This window comes from Triticum aestivum, chromosome 3D, assembly GCF_018294505.1.
Source record: "Triticum aestivum cultivar Chinese Spring chromosome 3D, IWGSC CS RefSeq v2.1, whole genome shotgun sequence".
Taxonomy (NCBI): domain Eukaryota; kingdom Viridiplantae; phylum Streptophyta; class Magnoliopsida; order Poales; family Poaceae; genus Triticum; species Triticum aestivum.
The window spans coordinates 590,175,870-590,191,476 of record NC_057802.1 but is presented as its reverse complement, the minus strand read 5'-3'; the positions used below and the strand labels follow the sequence as shown (position 1 = coordinate 590,191,476).

Below are 15,607 nucleotides of genomic sequence, written 5' to 3'. Positions count from 1 at the left end.
ACTACCCCAAGAAAGCTCCACATTAATTATTTCATGGCATCCCGGTGTACAAGTCATTTGCGTAGTTCTAGGTTAATAATTTAACTACGCAAATATATATTATATGTGACAAAAATTATATATTTAAAAACTACATCCGTGTAGAAATCTAGTGATATACTTTTCATGACATATAACACATATTTAATTTCTCAAATCGATGACCTATAACTACGCGAATGACTTATTCACCGAGACGGAGGTAATAACTATTTCGTGATATCATTGATTTCCGCTTTTTTATATTAACAACTTCTGCATGGATATTGGAGCACTCTCAATATATATTTATAGTATATTACATGCACTCTCAATATTTTTTTCCTAAAATTAGTTATCTGAAAATTATAATGGCATGTGACACTGACATCCCCTCATCTCTCGGCCTATATAAATGGGAGCTCCAGTAGACTCCATAGATCAGACCAGCCATGAGAAGTAGTTAATGCTAATCATCTCAATAATATTACATTAGTGAGCCTCCCCCCTACTACCAGGCTACTACTGCCGCTTCCTCTTGCGTCTTACAAAGAAAACTGCCATCAATTAGCAGCTAGATTGCTCGGCGGTTAGGAAACTAGTTAAGCTAGCTAGATTCCCTCTCTCATCCATCGTCTCTAACCTCTCCACACGAATTCGTCGACCAAGCAGTCGCAAGCTGCTGTGAGCTGCCGGCTGGCAATGGGGCACCACTACCAGCTCTTCGAGGACCCGTTCGCGAGCAGCATGTCGTCGCTGGAGCCGGACATCTTCTCCGGCGCCGGCGTCCACCACCACCTCGCGCCGTCCCCGCAGTGGCTGGGCCTCGGAAACCACGGCATCCCAGTGGCGCCGACTGCCAACAACGGCACCTCCTCGGGCGGCGACGGCGACGGCTCGGGCTCCCACCGCAAGATCAGCCACAACGCCTACGAGCGCGACCGCCGCAAGGAGCTCAACGAGCTCTACTCCGACCTCCGCTCCCTCCTCCCCGAAGACGATCGCACCGTAATTACATCGTTTAATTAAACCCAACTCATTCATCTTCCTCCGTGGCTCTCATATAGTACATGGGAGAGGTTCTGTCATGAGCATCAAACCAATTTATCTTTTCCTTCAATTGACTGTGTTGCAGAAGAAGCTGAGCATTCCAATCACGGTGTCACGGGTGCTCAAGTACATCCCGGAGCTGCAGAAGCAGGTGGAAGGCCTGGAGAAGAAGAAGGAGGAGCTGACGCGGGCCAGCTGCAAGCCGGGAGTGCTGACCATGAGGGAGAACACAGCTCCGATTGTGTCCGCCACCTGCATCGACGACAGGGATATCATGGTCCAGGTCAGCCTGGTGAGCACTATGGCTGGAGATCTGCCCATGTCCAAGTGCATCAACGTGCTGGAGAATGAAGGTCTTCGCCTCATCAGCTCATCCACTTCCGCATTCCAGAACAGGACGTTCTACAGCCTTCATCTTCAGGTACACATCTGCCTTTAATTCCTGTTGGTAATCTCTGTCATCGATGCTTGTGTTTTGATATTTTGTGGATTCCTTTTGGTACTATGTCATGTGGATGCTTATGATTTTATCTTAACAAACAATATATAGTACGATGAGCTAAAACTCAGCAAAAGGCACGTCTATTTCTTTTTCTAAAGTGTTTAATTTGAGGACATTTTTGGGGGCTATTTTTTTGCTATATATGAAATCATATCTGGTCAGGCACTGCCACGCGTTATCTACTACTAGGACTAAATGTAAGTTAGTTACTTCAAATGCAAGTTAGTTTATTGTAATATTGGAATGACGTTTGCTTTGACCTCCATAGATCTCCCCCAACCCCATCCCCAATAAAAGATCATGATTGTTAACTCAAATCAGTGGTGGGGACTGTAGCCTACACTTTGAATTTAGAAGGGTGGCATAGTACAACAAATGGTGAATGGTACATTTCGTTTACCTTGACCAGAATTTGCAAGGACGAAGCTCATGCTAGGAATATGTACTGTAAATGTCAAAACAGATCACAACGAGTCTATCCGACTGCTCAAATGGTTCTTGGTTATAGTACCAAGAACTATTTTAACAGTATATAGTAGGGATTGCATGAAACCTCGTCATTCTAGGTTGACCAAGTTCCATCTTTTGGGCTTCGAGTTGCATTCTCTCCCTCCTTCTCCCTCCTCACAACCGCTCCCTCCTCCCTTACCCACAAACGACGCCTCCTACCTCCCCATCCTCTTTTCCCCTTGTCGTCGTTAGAGACCAGTGGCCAGGCAAAATTCCGGGATGGGTCAATGAAGGTAGCGCTGGGGAGGTATTTGCTCTAGTAGCCTTCGACAGTGACACATGATCTACCGGCAACCACTTGAAGCAAAGGATACGGCTCTGCAGCAATGATGGTGGTGTTTTTGGGCGGATCAACGGTTTCTAATGGTGAGGCGTCAGTGGTCGCGATCCCATCTGCTGGTACGCAGGCGATGGTGACATCCTTCTTTGTCCCAATGAGGTAGCCCTCCGCTTTGGCGCACGGATGGCGCCATGGTCTTGCGATGCTAGGTGGTTCATGCAATGGGTTGAGGGTCTTAGACCTTCAGATCCGGTGGCAACAAGGAGTATGTATTGTGGATCAATTTTGCGCCACATGGGAGGACGGTGGAGCATGAGGACAGTACGAGACTACCAGACTATCCCGTATTGGGATGTTGGCGGTGCCTATGACCGTCCTCCCTCTCCAATCTTCACCTCATGTTTTACGATGACCTTCATCGTTTTGAGTGTTTGGTGGCAATTGGCACATGTTGCAGTTTGAATGTATGCTTGTGTGGGCATGGACTTCATTTGTGTGGTGTCTCATGTCAAGACCATGGTAGGCATGTAGCTATTTAGATCACGTAAAGTGGTGGTGACAGTATGTTGATGACTACGATTTGGTGATGCTCCTCAAATACCCAGTCTCAAGCTCCAGGCAAAAAACCCATTGCATGACCCTAATTGCCTATATCCGGCAATGAAGGTGTTTTTCATCATTACCTTATTGAAGGCATTTCTTTACGATTTTCTCAAACTTTATCTTCATGGTGAAAACTCAAGACCTCCCTATTGGTGGTTCTATTAGGCGACGTCGGCGCTTGAGCACTATTCCTTCCTTGAGACTTTACTACTGGAGAATCTTTCTCATTATCCTTATGATGTGAAGATATGGTTGGTGCGGATATGGTCGTTCTAGTAGTTCTTCGTCAATGTTTTAATCGCTTTGGGGTTTCTTTTTTTTTCCTCCACCTAGGAATAGCTACGGTCTTGTATTAGTTTTTGTGCATTTGTGTGGTTCTGATTATGGTTGTGTGCATCCTAATTATGCAAAGGCCGGGTGTGCGCTCATTGCATTTGTATTCACTTGATGCTTCATTTTGAGTTCATAAAATTCACCCTTTTGTCGAAAACGTATTATGGTCTCCAACCTCCAAGGATTCAAACTACGAACATAGCAACATTCCTTAGTGATCAATCATCACACACTTGTCAAAGAGGACATGATCCCAATGTTTTGGTCCTTTCTTTAGACATGGGAGACACGAGCACTTGGTTGGATTAGGACTCTGCTTCTTACCATAGCTGCGTAGGCTGGGTCGGTTCATACTACGCTAAATCTAAGTGTGTCAGGGTCTTAATCCAATGTAGCTAGACCCACATGCACCTCGATTGGTCTTATTTTTTTTACATCCTTTCCATCTTTAACTAAAGGGTGGGAGGGGCATCATGATCATGCTAATACAACTAAGGGAATAGATCAAGCTTGTTGTATTTGGATTTATGTCAAGGGAAAAGGATATATTATGACATGATTAAACACCAAAACTCTTGAAATGATGTTTTGCTTGTGTGGCCAATTGACTCCATTAAGCATGGGAAGTGTAACAAGTAAACAAAGAACATCGCCTTAATTCGTTAGGCAATGACATATATGGATGTGATAGAATGCATGTATCTTTTTCCCACCTTCGAGAGTCGATTAGTTGTACCAGCCAAAAATGGATATTTGGATGATATTTTTATGAATCTTTATGTGGATTCCTACGTGTTATCCATTTTTTTCTAATACACTAAGCAGTAACACTAAAAATGTGTCGTAAACTTTTAAAATTGTATCTTAATATGTCATTATGATCAACCATGGAATGGCAATTTTATTCCCAAGAACTTACAACTCCATCATATTTCCCATTGAAACAGAGAACCCAACGAACGATGAGCAAGGAGTGTCCAGCATTTTGTGAAGAACTAGAGAACGTCATGAAGCAAAAGGCAGGATTGCGTCTACATCAGTAGTAGATTGTAGCACAATAATGGCGTATATTATCATACATGTTTAACTATGAACCAAAACGTATGTTGTATATATATAAGAAAATGATCTAAGATAAATAGTATTGATGCATGCATGATATATAATATAATGTAGGGTGTTCCACATAAATACTATTGTACATAAATTGTAGGTGTATCCATCTGCGTTTTGAGTATAGTAAGTATGCATGATAAAAACAGGCAAAAAAATTAATGTAGAGTTTGCCGCGAAGAAGTGGCGTCCACTCTCCTGAAAGACATCCATCTAAGCGCATCTCTAGCCTTTTCCATGTCCTTTCATCTCCTAAACTATTCCTCAACCTTAATCCTTCAAATTTTCATAGATTAAGCTACTTTCCACCCATCCCTTCCCCTAAACTTAACTTCTCAAATGAGGTTGACCCAACATAAGAGTCTGTCTCCGCCTTCTTCTTCATTCTGTGCGGCCAACGACGACTTATGGCCTGTAGATGTTGTCCATGAGCTATCTGGACGCACCAAGGGTAGATTATTTGTAAAAGTAATTTGATAGAGAGTCACCGAGCATGACGTACACGTGCAAGGGAGGAATCAAGAAAGTCAGCGAAATCTGAGCCTATGGGCTACAATTTGGACACTTGTTTGTCTCAATGGGTTCTTCTACTATCCATACCCCTAGTGGCATGATGGTGTGGTCAAAGACGCAATGGTTCCTCGGAATCGGCGATGACGGCTGACATCCATATTTCTTTGTAGGTACTTCTCAAAAATGCATTTTCTCAAAAATTTCTTTGGCAGCCAATTTTTTGTTTTTTTGTCTAAAGCTCCATTAAATCATTTGCCCATGAAATTTTACACACTCCTAATACACTCAACCATCTTTGATGCTAAAAAAACAATGTTTTTAGAAAAAAAAAAACTATATTTTCAATTTACTGTTAAAGCCGATGCCGGGGCACCCAAATGCCACCCTCCACGGAATGTTGTTGTCCTAGCTGCACATATCTTTTGGTGTCATAGTGTGCTCGTCCTTATAGTGAGGGTGTGCATGTGCAGCATGCATCCACGGAATACTGAGTGAGAACACATCTACAAGATCTATTGTACACATGGAAAATTGAATCATCCTTGCATCGGCACACAACATCATTGGCTCACTGCATTGGTGTCTCCAAGATCTCGAGCAGAACGTACTTGCTTGTAGAGTGTAGTACGATTCTGTCTTCCCTTTACTAAAAGTATACTTGGATCAACTTTAGTAGAGTCATCATATTTACAATCACCATCCGCAATATTGAGTGCACTTCATATGAATATAGAGGTTATCGTGTATACAAACACAAAGATGTCAAACGGCTGCCTCCATATCTTTTTTTTGTTGCATCCACCTAGTAACCACATACTCAGTTGAAAGGATTACAACACTAATTTAAGCTAACATTGCATTACAGATTCATGCACAGGAGGGGAAAAGTCACGACTTCACATTCATAAAACTATAATTAAACTAAACTACTTGTTGACAGACAGATTGTGTAGTGGCAGCGAAATTTGGCGTTTGTGGCATTGCTGGGGGCGTTGACGAATGCTTCAACCAGGGCCGGTATGGCCTGGGATACCGCCTCGATGATCGGGTCTAGGACCGGCAATGCTAGGATGGGTACAAGTGCAATGACAGGTGCTGGGATAAACATGGGGACGAGGAATGGGATGGGCGTGGCCATGGCGTCCTTATCCATCGCCGTGGGGAGGTCCAGGATCATATGATATTGGTCTCATACCGTGCCAAGGTATCCGACTCCTTCGACTTGATCTCATCATCCCAAAATTGAAGATCAAGGACAACTCATCTTACTGCGCCATGGCATCAAGATGGATTCGATTAAGAGAGAGAGAGAGAGAGAGAGAGAGAGAGAGAGAGAGAGAGAGAGAGAGAGGGGGGGGTTGAGATATGACGATGACTGGATTCAAATGGGGAAGAGAGGGGAGGTTGTTGACCTTTTATAGGCCGCCATGGGTGCCATTAAGTTTACAGTTGAGGATGCGGAATGCGATGGGCCACCATCAAGGGGCACACTTCCCAATGAGAAACGGTGCCGCACTCATTGCCTCCCGACTACTCACATGGCACCTTCTGGCCTTATCACACGCAAGCCAGGAGATGTTGTTGTGTGCCTTCCCTCCGACGGGCCGCCACAAGAATCTGATTTAGTGAGACAAGCATTAACAGTCGGGTCGTTGGTCGTCGGTGGTGGTTTAGAGGACTTGCAACTTCAAATCCCAGTCGTGGTGCGAGGAAGCAGAACTGAATTTCTCTTCCACGGTGGCTGTTCGGTATGGAGCAACCCCGCAACCTCTAAATATGAAGTCGTGTGTTGGAGGCCGCATGACATCAAATCCCGGTCGTGGCGCCAGGACGTAGAAGCTGAAGTTATTCTCCCACACTGACGGTTGGGTATGGAGCAACCTCCATAGGTGACCTCCACAGCCAACAAATATGGAGGCTACAAGGTTTTTTGTGAAGCCATCTCCATAAATTATGGCGATCGGGAACCATATACCACTCTTCTAGAATATCATTTTGGCCCAAAATTATATTCTTTGTTATTATGACAATTAAGCTGGCAACTCTACTATATATAGCTGCTCTTAGGCTTTATACCATGCAAAGTGCTTGGAGCATCTACAACCACAATGTGCTAATATGCCTTCCTAAACATTCGCGGACGCGTCCGGTCAGTGTTGGGCGTGTCCGCCTCAAACACCTATTTGTTAGAGCACACAAACATAGTCCCCATATGATCCTCCCTACTTTCAAGCATTTCAACAAACATGTTGTGTGCCGCACTGCCGGAGCGCACACCACAGTGGCGTCTCGGCATAGCTGGCAGCAACACACCCTCGCAACACAGCCGCACCAGCCGGCATAGTCCGGGTGTGGGCGCACATGAACAACAGCAAGCACAACAGCACAGCAACACATGAGCCCCACCGAATAAGTTTTTTTACCGGAGCCGGGATGTACCGATTAGAGATCCACCCTTCGGCTGTGCTTCTAGATTGGTGCGGGTGGACCCCATGTTATTCTCCTTTTCTCATCTATTTCTAAGATACGAGCTACTATACGAAAGGGAATACGAGCTGGACCCCCACGAGAATAAATATCCATGCAGCCGTGAGTCGTCTCTCTTCCACACCAAGCTGCTTCCCCATCTCTCTCGCCAGTTTCACGACGGCGGCCGCCCTCTCCCTGCTACGCCGTCGGCCGCCCTCTTGCTGCTACGCCGGTTGCTGCCCTCTTCTCCTCTCGGTGGGAACGGACTCCCTCGTCGGATCTGAAAAACCGTCAGGACGCGTTGCCGTGCGTGCTGCCGCCGGTAGCGGTTCCCCGTGCCCCGGCGCCCAGGGCCGCCTCCCCTGCCCTCACCATCGAGATCCGACTGAAAATCATGGGATCAACCTGCTAGTGGACAAGATCCAGTTGCCGCCGATGCGGACGAGGAAGCAGGCTAGGATCCACCCCCAGCTAAGCACAACTCCCCAAACATCTCTCTCTCTCTCTCTCTCTCTGAACTTCCTGATTTTTGTTTCATGCTATATGATTTGAGCTGCCCCCGTTGCATTTCCACCAGATGGAAAGTCCCCATGCTTGTGAAATTGAAATATAAATGTTTCAGTTGTGGAATCTACCAAAATATTCAGCAAATGGAAGTGAAGGTCTCAAATTGAATTGAAGTGAAGATTTGAAGCAGATTGTGTGATATATGTTAAATTGTTGTTCCGAAATTGAAATAGATATGTAGATATGTGGAACTGCTATATGTGATGTGAAATGCAGATTTGTGAAACTTATATACGTGATGTGAATATTTCACTCTTTTAAATTGAAAATTCATATGTCACTCCTTTGTAATAGTCATTTTCTCTCTCAAATTCACTCATATAGAAGTGAAATTTACTGAGAATGGTATGTGTATGAAATATGTCACTTCATCAAATTGAAATTTATATCCGTGATGTGAATATTTCACTCTGAAGTTCACTCATTTGGAAGCGAAATTTACTGAAAATGGTATGTGTATGGAATATGTCACTCGTTCAAATTGAATTTTTTTATGTCACTCTTTTAACAGCTCGGCAAAAAATGTGAAACTGATATTTCAATGTGTTATTGCAAGTTGTCAAACTAATTTATGTGAAAATATATGAAATTAGATCTCTGAAATATATGAAACTGCTATTTCTCTTATTTGAAAGTTCTTATTTTAGTGAGATATGTAATGAAAAATATGAAATTACTTCCCTCAAATGTATTTCAATGTGGTGTTACAAGTTGTGAAACTAAGTTATGTGAAAATATATGAAATTAGATCTCTATGAAACTGCTATTTCTCTTATCTGTAACTTGTTATTTCAGTGAGATATGTATTGAAAACTATGAAATTACTACATTGAAATATGTATCAATGTGGTATTACAAGTAGTGAAACTAATTTGTGTGAAAATATATGAAATTATTTCTCTGAATATATGAAACTGCTATTTGTCATATCTCTAATTTCTTTTTTCAGTGAAATATGTATTGAAAACTATGAAATTACTAGTTTCTGTGAGAATATATGAAATTATTTCTGTAAAATATATGAGTTGAAATGATATTTCAGTTACATATGAATTGAAATAGCTATGTAGCTGATCTGTTTTGAAAGAAAAAAGTGAAACTGACATTTAAAGGGGAAGAGAGATTGATCCTTTGGAAAATAAGCTGATATTTTCTGTACGTGTGTGAAGTGAACTGGGTTCAGGGCGTCGGATGTGTAAAGCGAGGGGCGTGGTTGAAATCACGTGGGTAGGCCCAGCAGATCAAATCACATTGTGGGGTCCAGCTAGAGAAATACAGTGACTTAAATGATGAAATGTGTGGAATACAAAGATACAACATCTGACAACTTTTGAGGTGGCCAAATTCTATTGGTTGGAGAACCTCCGGTAGATCCCGCCACGGGTAAAAAGAGGTTTGCGTGAGCCCCACAGCCAGCATGTCAAGCACAGGAGCCGGCGACGACCTCGCGTGGACGCAAGACATCAAGCACGCAGCTAGCCGGTGGCGTCCTGATGGGAACGAAGCGATTAGCCCAGCGCGTTCGACAACTCGATGCACTGTCTTAGGCCAACTCCAGCGCACGACCCTAAACGGACGTTCATTTTATTCGGATTCTGTCTGTTTGGGTAGGGTAATGGGGTCATGTCTGGGCCATTTCTGGGACGCGGTGGCCGTGTGCATAACGCGCGGACGCATCCCGGCCGCATCCCGGCCGCATCATGTCCGCCTCCTATTTCAAACGCCAATTTTCGAATAAACCACGCCTTAGTTCAGGCCAGCGGGCCTAGTTCACGCCGGCAACACAGCTAGCAGCCCTACACGTCCTCACCGGCAACACAGCCAGCGGCCGGCAACAAAGCCAGCCTACGAAATGAATAGTTTTGTCGCCGGCAACACAGCCAGCGGCCAGCAACACAGTCAGCCCCCAAAATGAATAGGTTTCTCGCCGGCACACAGCCAGCGGCCGTCACCCATGCGAGCCTCCAAAAAGAACGGCCACGGCCGAACAAACGACCTAGTTCAGGCCGTCGGTGTCGAACATCTCCTTCTACCTGGCCTCGAACTAGCTCCTCGTCTTCTCGCTCATCTTGGTCAAGTCCACGCTCAAGATCGCTAGGGCCACCTCCTTTGCTTTGGTTGCAGCATTGGTGGCCTCGATGTCGAGCTGCCTCTGCCACTCGGCCTCTTCAACGCCTCACCATCTCCACCTCCAGCCAACGCGGCCGTCTTCTTGCCTCTCTTCCTTTGAAGCTCACGGTATTGATCTTTGAACTTGGGACAATTGTTGATGAGCGTCCAACAATGCGTAAGAGTGAATGGCTTGTCATTGTACCGGGCCTTGAATGCTTCCAAAGATTGAAATGCCTACACCACACGATCAATAACAATTGAACATGCAAACATATAGAAGGCCAAAGTCTCATGGTCGTAGCAACGAAAGAACTAGGATGAGGAGAGCATACCATGTCCCTAATGCCGAGACCACTCATGGGCCATGCTTCAACGCTCTCAAGTGCGGCACAATACTTGTTGCATTCCTGTTGGATGAACAACCACCTCTTTTGAATCGAGGTGATGCCACGGTCGCTCGTAAATTTGTAGGGCGCAAACAACTTTCTTTCACGGAATGTTTTGTGAACTCTTGTCCAAAAAACAAGTCCCTTTTGTTGCGCACCGGTCCTCGGATCTTGACTAATCTCCATCCAACTTTGGCAAATCAACTTGTCCTCTTCTTGTGAGTATGAACCCGTACGAATGCTCTTCTTCCTCTTTTGTGCTTCCGCTCTTTGGGTGAGCTCGTCGATGAACAATGGCTCGCCCCCAATATCAATGCCTTCTTCTTCATCACCATCACCTTCGCAATAGATGTCATCATCTTCATGCCACAAGTCACCATGGTCGTAGTTAGCATGGTCGTGGGCCTCATTGTCTTCATCGGCAACGTACTAGGCGCGGCGATCCTGACTTTGGGTCTCGTCGGAATCGTAGGCACCGCCATGCCCACCCTCGTAGATGACATTCTCCATGAACTGGTTGTAGAAGGGGTCGTCGACCGTTGGCGTTGGTGTTGGCATTTTGTCGAACAGGACGCGGGGCGACGGCATGGTGCCCGTAGACGGTGTCCGTGCTTGCTTTCTTTGCATCTCGACGGACGTCCGGCCGCCGCTGCTGGACCCCGGCGTGACGTTGAGGTCGAGGACGGCCGAGGGGCGCGGGGTGGACGCCGTGAACACGCCAACGTCCGGCAACACCGAAAAACGGGTCTGGCCATCGTGCCTTGGCGGAGGAAAACCGGGCGACAAAGGCGTGGTCCGCGACGTCGGCGAGGGGCAGTGTAGAGGCCTGGCGACCAACGAGCCTGTGTTCGCCGGGCCGACGACCACTGCGGAGAAACCCGCTTAACGGCAAATACCAAGCATGAGGAGGGCGTGCGCTTTGTTGACGATGTCCTCCTTCTCGTCGACCTCGGCCTTGCGCCGCGCGGCCTCCATCGCATCGTGCTCGGCAGCGAACTTGGCCGCGGCGTTCTTGCCCTTGACGACCGCCCTCCGATTCCTCCTCTTCGCCGATTTTGCATCCATCTTTGCGAGCTCCGCCGGCGTGCATTCCGACCGCGGCTTCCTCGGACCCCTGGCCGCCTTCTTCTTCACCTTTCCGGGCGGGTCGACGGCCTGGCCGCCAGAATTCGGCGGGGCATTGGCCATGGACGAGGAGGGTGGTGGGCGGGACGTGGGAGGGTTTGGGGAGGAAATGACGCGAAATGGGGCGCCGGGGTGGTGCTTTGTGCTGCCGACGAGCGGGCCAGGGGAGGACAAGCGCGCGCGCAAAAGCAGCCCAAACTTGGGCCGGGGATGGTTTGAAAGCGGACATAAAACAAACAAAAGTCTGTTTGCGCCTGCATGCTGGGCCGTCTGATTTGTCCGTTTTGCCCCAAATGGACGCACCCGGACAGGATGGGGACGCACGCTGGAGTTGGACTCATGGTGTCGAACAACATCGATGTAGTACTCATGTGCCTGCTGTAATACTCTTTTATACTCACGGGTCCGGCCATGTATTGGCGCAATGGTCCCAGTCTTCGAGCGTACAACCAGTGCTCCACACGACTGTGGGGGTGCACACCGCTCTGCCTGTGACCTGCATGACCACTGCGATGTGGACATGAGCGTGCCCATCCATGGCTCTGCTGTCGCACGCCATCTACGAGGCAAGCATTCGGTTCAAGAAAGGTGACAGTTGGATGGGAGGCGGCAGCTGCTACCTCTTGAGCACTGTGTTGGTTTTCCCTTGAAGAGGAAAGGGTGATGCAGCAAAGTAGCGTAAGTATTTCCCTCAGTTTTTGAGAACCAAGGGATCAATCCAGTAGGAGGCTACGCGCGAGTCCCTCGCACCTACACAAAACAAATAAATCCTCGCAACCAACGCGATAAGGGGTTGTCAATCCCTTCACGATCACTTACGAGAGTGAGATCTGATAGATATGATAGGATAATATTTTTGGTATTTTTTTGATAAAGATGCAAAGTAAAATAAAAGCAAAGTAAAAAGCAAAGGAAATAACTAGGTGTTGGAAGATTAATATGATGAAGATAGACCTGGGGGCCCTAGGTTTCACTAGTGGCTTCTCTCAAGAGCATAAGTATTTTACGGTGGGTGAACAAATTACTGTTGAGCAATTGATAGAATTGAGCATAGTTATGAGAATATCTAGGTATGATCATGTATATAGGCATCACGTCCGAGACAAGTAGACCGACTCCTGCCTGCATCTACTACTATTACTCCACTCATCGACCGCTGTCTAGCATGCATCTAGAGTATTAAGTTCATGAAAACAGAGTACCGCCTTAAGCAAGATGACATGATGTAGAGGGATAAATTCAGGCAATATGATAAAAAAAACCCATCTTGTTATCCTCGATGGCAACAATACAATATGTGCCTTGCTGCCCCTGCTGTCACTGGGAAAGGACACCGCAAGATTGAACCCAAAGCTAAGCACTTCTCCCATTGCAAGAAAGATCAATCTAGTAGGCCAAACCAAACTGATAATTCGAAGACACTTGCAAAGATAACCAATCATACATAAAATAATTCAGAGAAGATTCAAATATTGTTCATAGATAAACTTGATCATAAACCCACAATTCATCGGTCTCAACAAACACACCACAAAAAGAAGATTACATCGAATAGATCTCCACGAGAGAGGGGGAGAACATTGTATTGAGATCCAAAAAGAGACAAGAATCCATCTAGCTAATAACTATGGACCCGAAGGTCTGAGGTAAACTACTCACACTTCATCGGAGAGGCTATGGTGTTGATGTAGAAGCCCTCCGTGATGGATGCCCCCTCCGGCGGAGCTCCGGAACAGGCCCCAAGATGGGATCTCATGGGTACAGAAGGTTGCGGCGGTGGAATTAGGTTTTTGGCTCCGTATCTGATCGTTTGGGGGTACGTAGGTATATATATGAGGAAGGAGTTTGTCGGTGGAGCAACAGGGGGCCCACGAGGGTGGAGGGCGCGCCCTGGGGGGGTAGGCGTGCCCCCCTACCTCGTGGCCTCCTCTTTTGTTTCTTGACGTAGGGTCCAAGTCTCCTAGATCATATTCTTCCTAAAAATCACGTTCCCGAAGGTTTCATTCCGTTTGGACTCCGTTTGATATTCCTTTTCTGCGAAACTCTGAAATAGGCAAAAAAACAGCAATTCTGGGCTGGGCCTCCGGTTAATAGGTTAGTCCCAAAAATAATATAAAAGTGAATAATAAAGCCCAATAATGTCCAAAACAGTAGATAATATAGCATGGAGCAATCAAAAATTATAGATACGTTGGATACGTATCAAGCATCCCCAAGCTTAATTCCTGCTCGTCCTCGAGTAGGTAAATGATAAAAACAGAATTTTTGATGCGGAGTGCTACTTGGCACAATTTCAATGTAATTCTTCTTAATTGTGGTATGAATATTTAGATCTGAAAGATTCAAGACAAAAGTTTAATATTGACATAAAAATAATAATACTTCAAGCATACTAACAAAGCAATTATAACTTCTCAAAATAACATGGCCAAAGAATGTTATCCCTACAAAATCATATAGTCTGGCTATGCTCTATCTTCACCACACAAAGTATTTAAATCATGCACAACCCCGATGACAAGCCAAGCAATTGTTTCATACTTTTGACGTTTTCAAACTTTTTCAATCTTCACGCAATACATGAGCGTGAGCCATGGACATAGCACTATATGTGGAATAGAATGGTGGTTGAGGAGAAGACAAAAAGGAGAAGATAGTCTCACATCAACTAGGCGTATCAACGGGCTATGGAGATTCCCATCAATAGATATCAATGTGAGTGAGTAGGGATTGCCATGCAACGGATGCACTAGAGCTATAAGTATATGAAAGCTCAACAAAAGAAACTAAGTGGGTGTGCATCCAACTCGCTTGCTCACGAAGACCTAGGGCATTTTGAGGAAGCCCATCATTGGAATATACAAGCCAAGTTCTATAATGAAAAATTCCCACTAGTATATGAAAGTGACAAAATGAGAGACTCTCTATCATGAAGATCATGGTGCTACTTTGAAGCACAAGTGTGGTAAAAGAATAGTAACATTGTCCCTTCTCTCTTTTTCTCTCATTTTTTTTATTTGGGCCTTTTCTCTTTTTTTTATGGCCTCTTTTTTTTAGTCCGGAGTCTCATCCCGACTTGTGGGGGAATCATAGTCTCCATCATCCTTTCCTCACTTGGGACAATGCTCTAAAAATGAAGATCATCACACTTTTATTTTCTTACAACTCAACAATTACAACTCGATACTTAGAACAAAATATGACTCTATATGAATGCCTCCGGCGGTGTACCGGGATTTGCAATGAATCAAGAGTGACATGTATGAAAGAATTATGAACGGTGGCTTTGCCACAAATACGATGTCAACTACAAGATCATGCAAAGCAATATGACAATGATGGAGCGTGTCATAATAAACGGAACGGTGGAAAGTTGCATGGCAATATATCTCGGAATGGCTATGGAAATGCCATGATAGGTAGGTATGGTGGCTGTTTTGAGGAAGGTATATGGTGGGTGTATGATACCAGTGAAAAAGTGCGCGGTATTAGAGAGGCTAGCAATGGTGGAAGGAAGAAGGGTGCGTATAATCCATGGACTCAACATTAGTCATAAAGAACTCATATACTTATTACAAAAATCTACAAGTTATCAAAGCAAAGTATTACGCACATGCTCCTAAGGGGATAGATTGGTAGGAAAAGACCATCGCTCGTCCCCGACCGCCACTCATAAGGAAGACAATCAATAAATAAATTATGCTCCGACTTCATCACATAACGGTTCACCATACGTGCATGCTACGGGAATGACAAACTTTAACACATGTATTTCTCAAATTCACAACTACTCAACTAGCATGACTCTAATATCACCATCTTTATATCTCAAAACAATTATCAAGCATCAAACTTTTCTTAGTATTCAACACACTCATAAGAAAGTTTTTACTAATCTTGAATACCAAGCATATTAGGATTATTTAAGCAAATTACCATGCTATTTAAGAATCTCAAAATAATCTAAGTGAAGCATGAGAGATCAATAGTTTCTATAAAACAAATCCACCACCGTGCTCTAAAAGA

General features: G+C 45.1%; 1 protein-coding gene across 1 annotated transcript; it reads left to right on the top strand.

Annotated features, from left to right (window-relative positions):
• Positions 1–479: 479 nt before the first annotated feature.
• LOC123075704 (protein IRON-RELATED TRANSCRIPTION FACTOR 2-like) lies at positions 480–4,527 on the top strand. The gene is made up of 3 exons (XM_044498249.1): positions 480–1,026; positions 1,154–1,489; positions 4,244–4,527. The coding sequence occupies exons 1-3, from the start codon at positions 721–723 to the stop codon at positions 4,337–4,339; spliced, it is 738 nt and encodes a 245-aa protein (XP_044354184.1). The 5' UTR covers positions 480–720; the 3' UTR covers positions 4,340–4,527.
• The last annotated feature ends 11,080 nt before the right edge of the window (positions 4,528–15,607 follow it).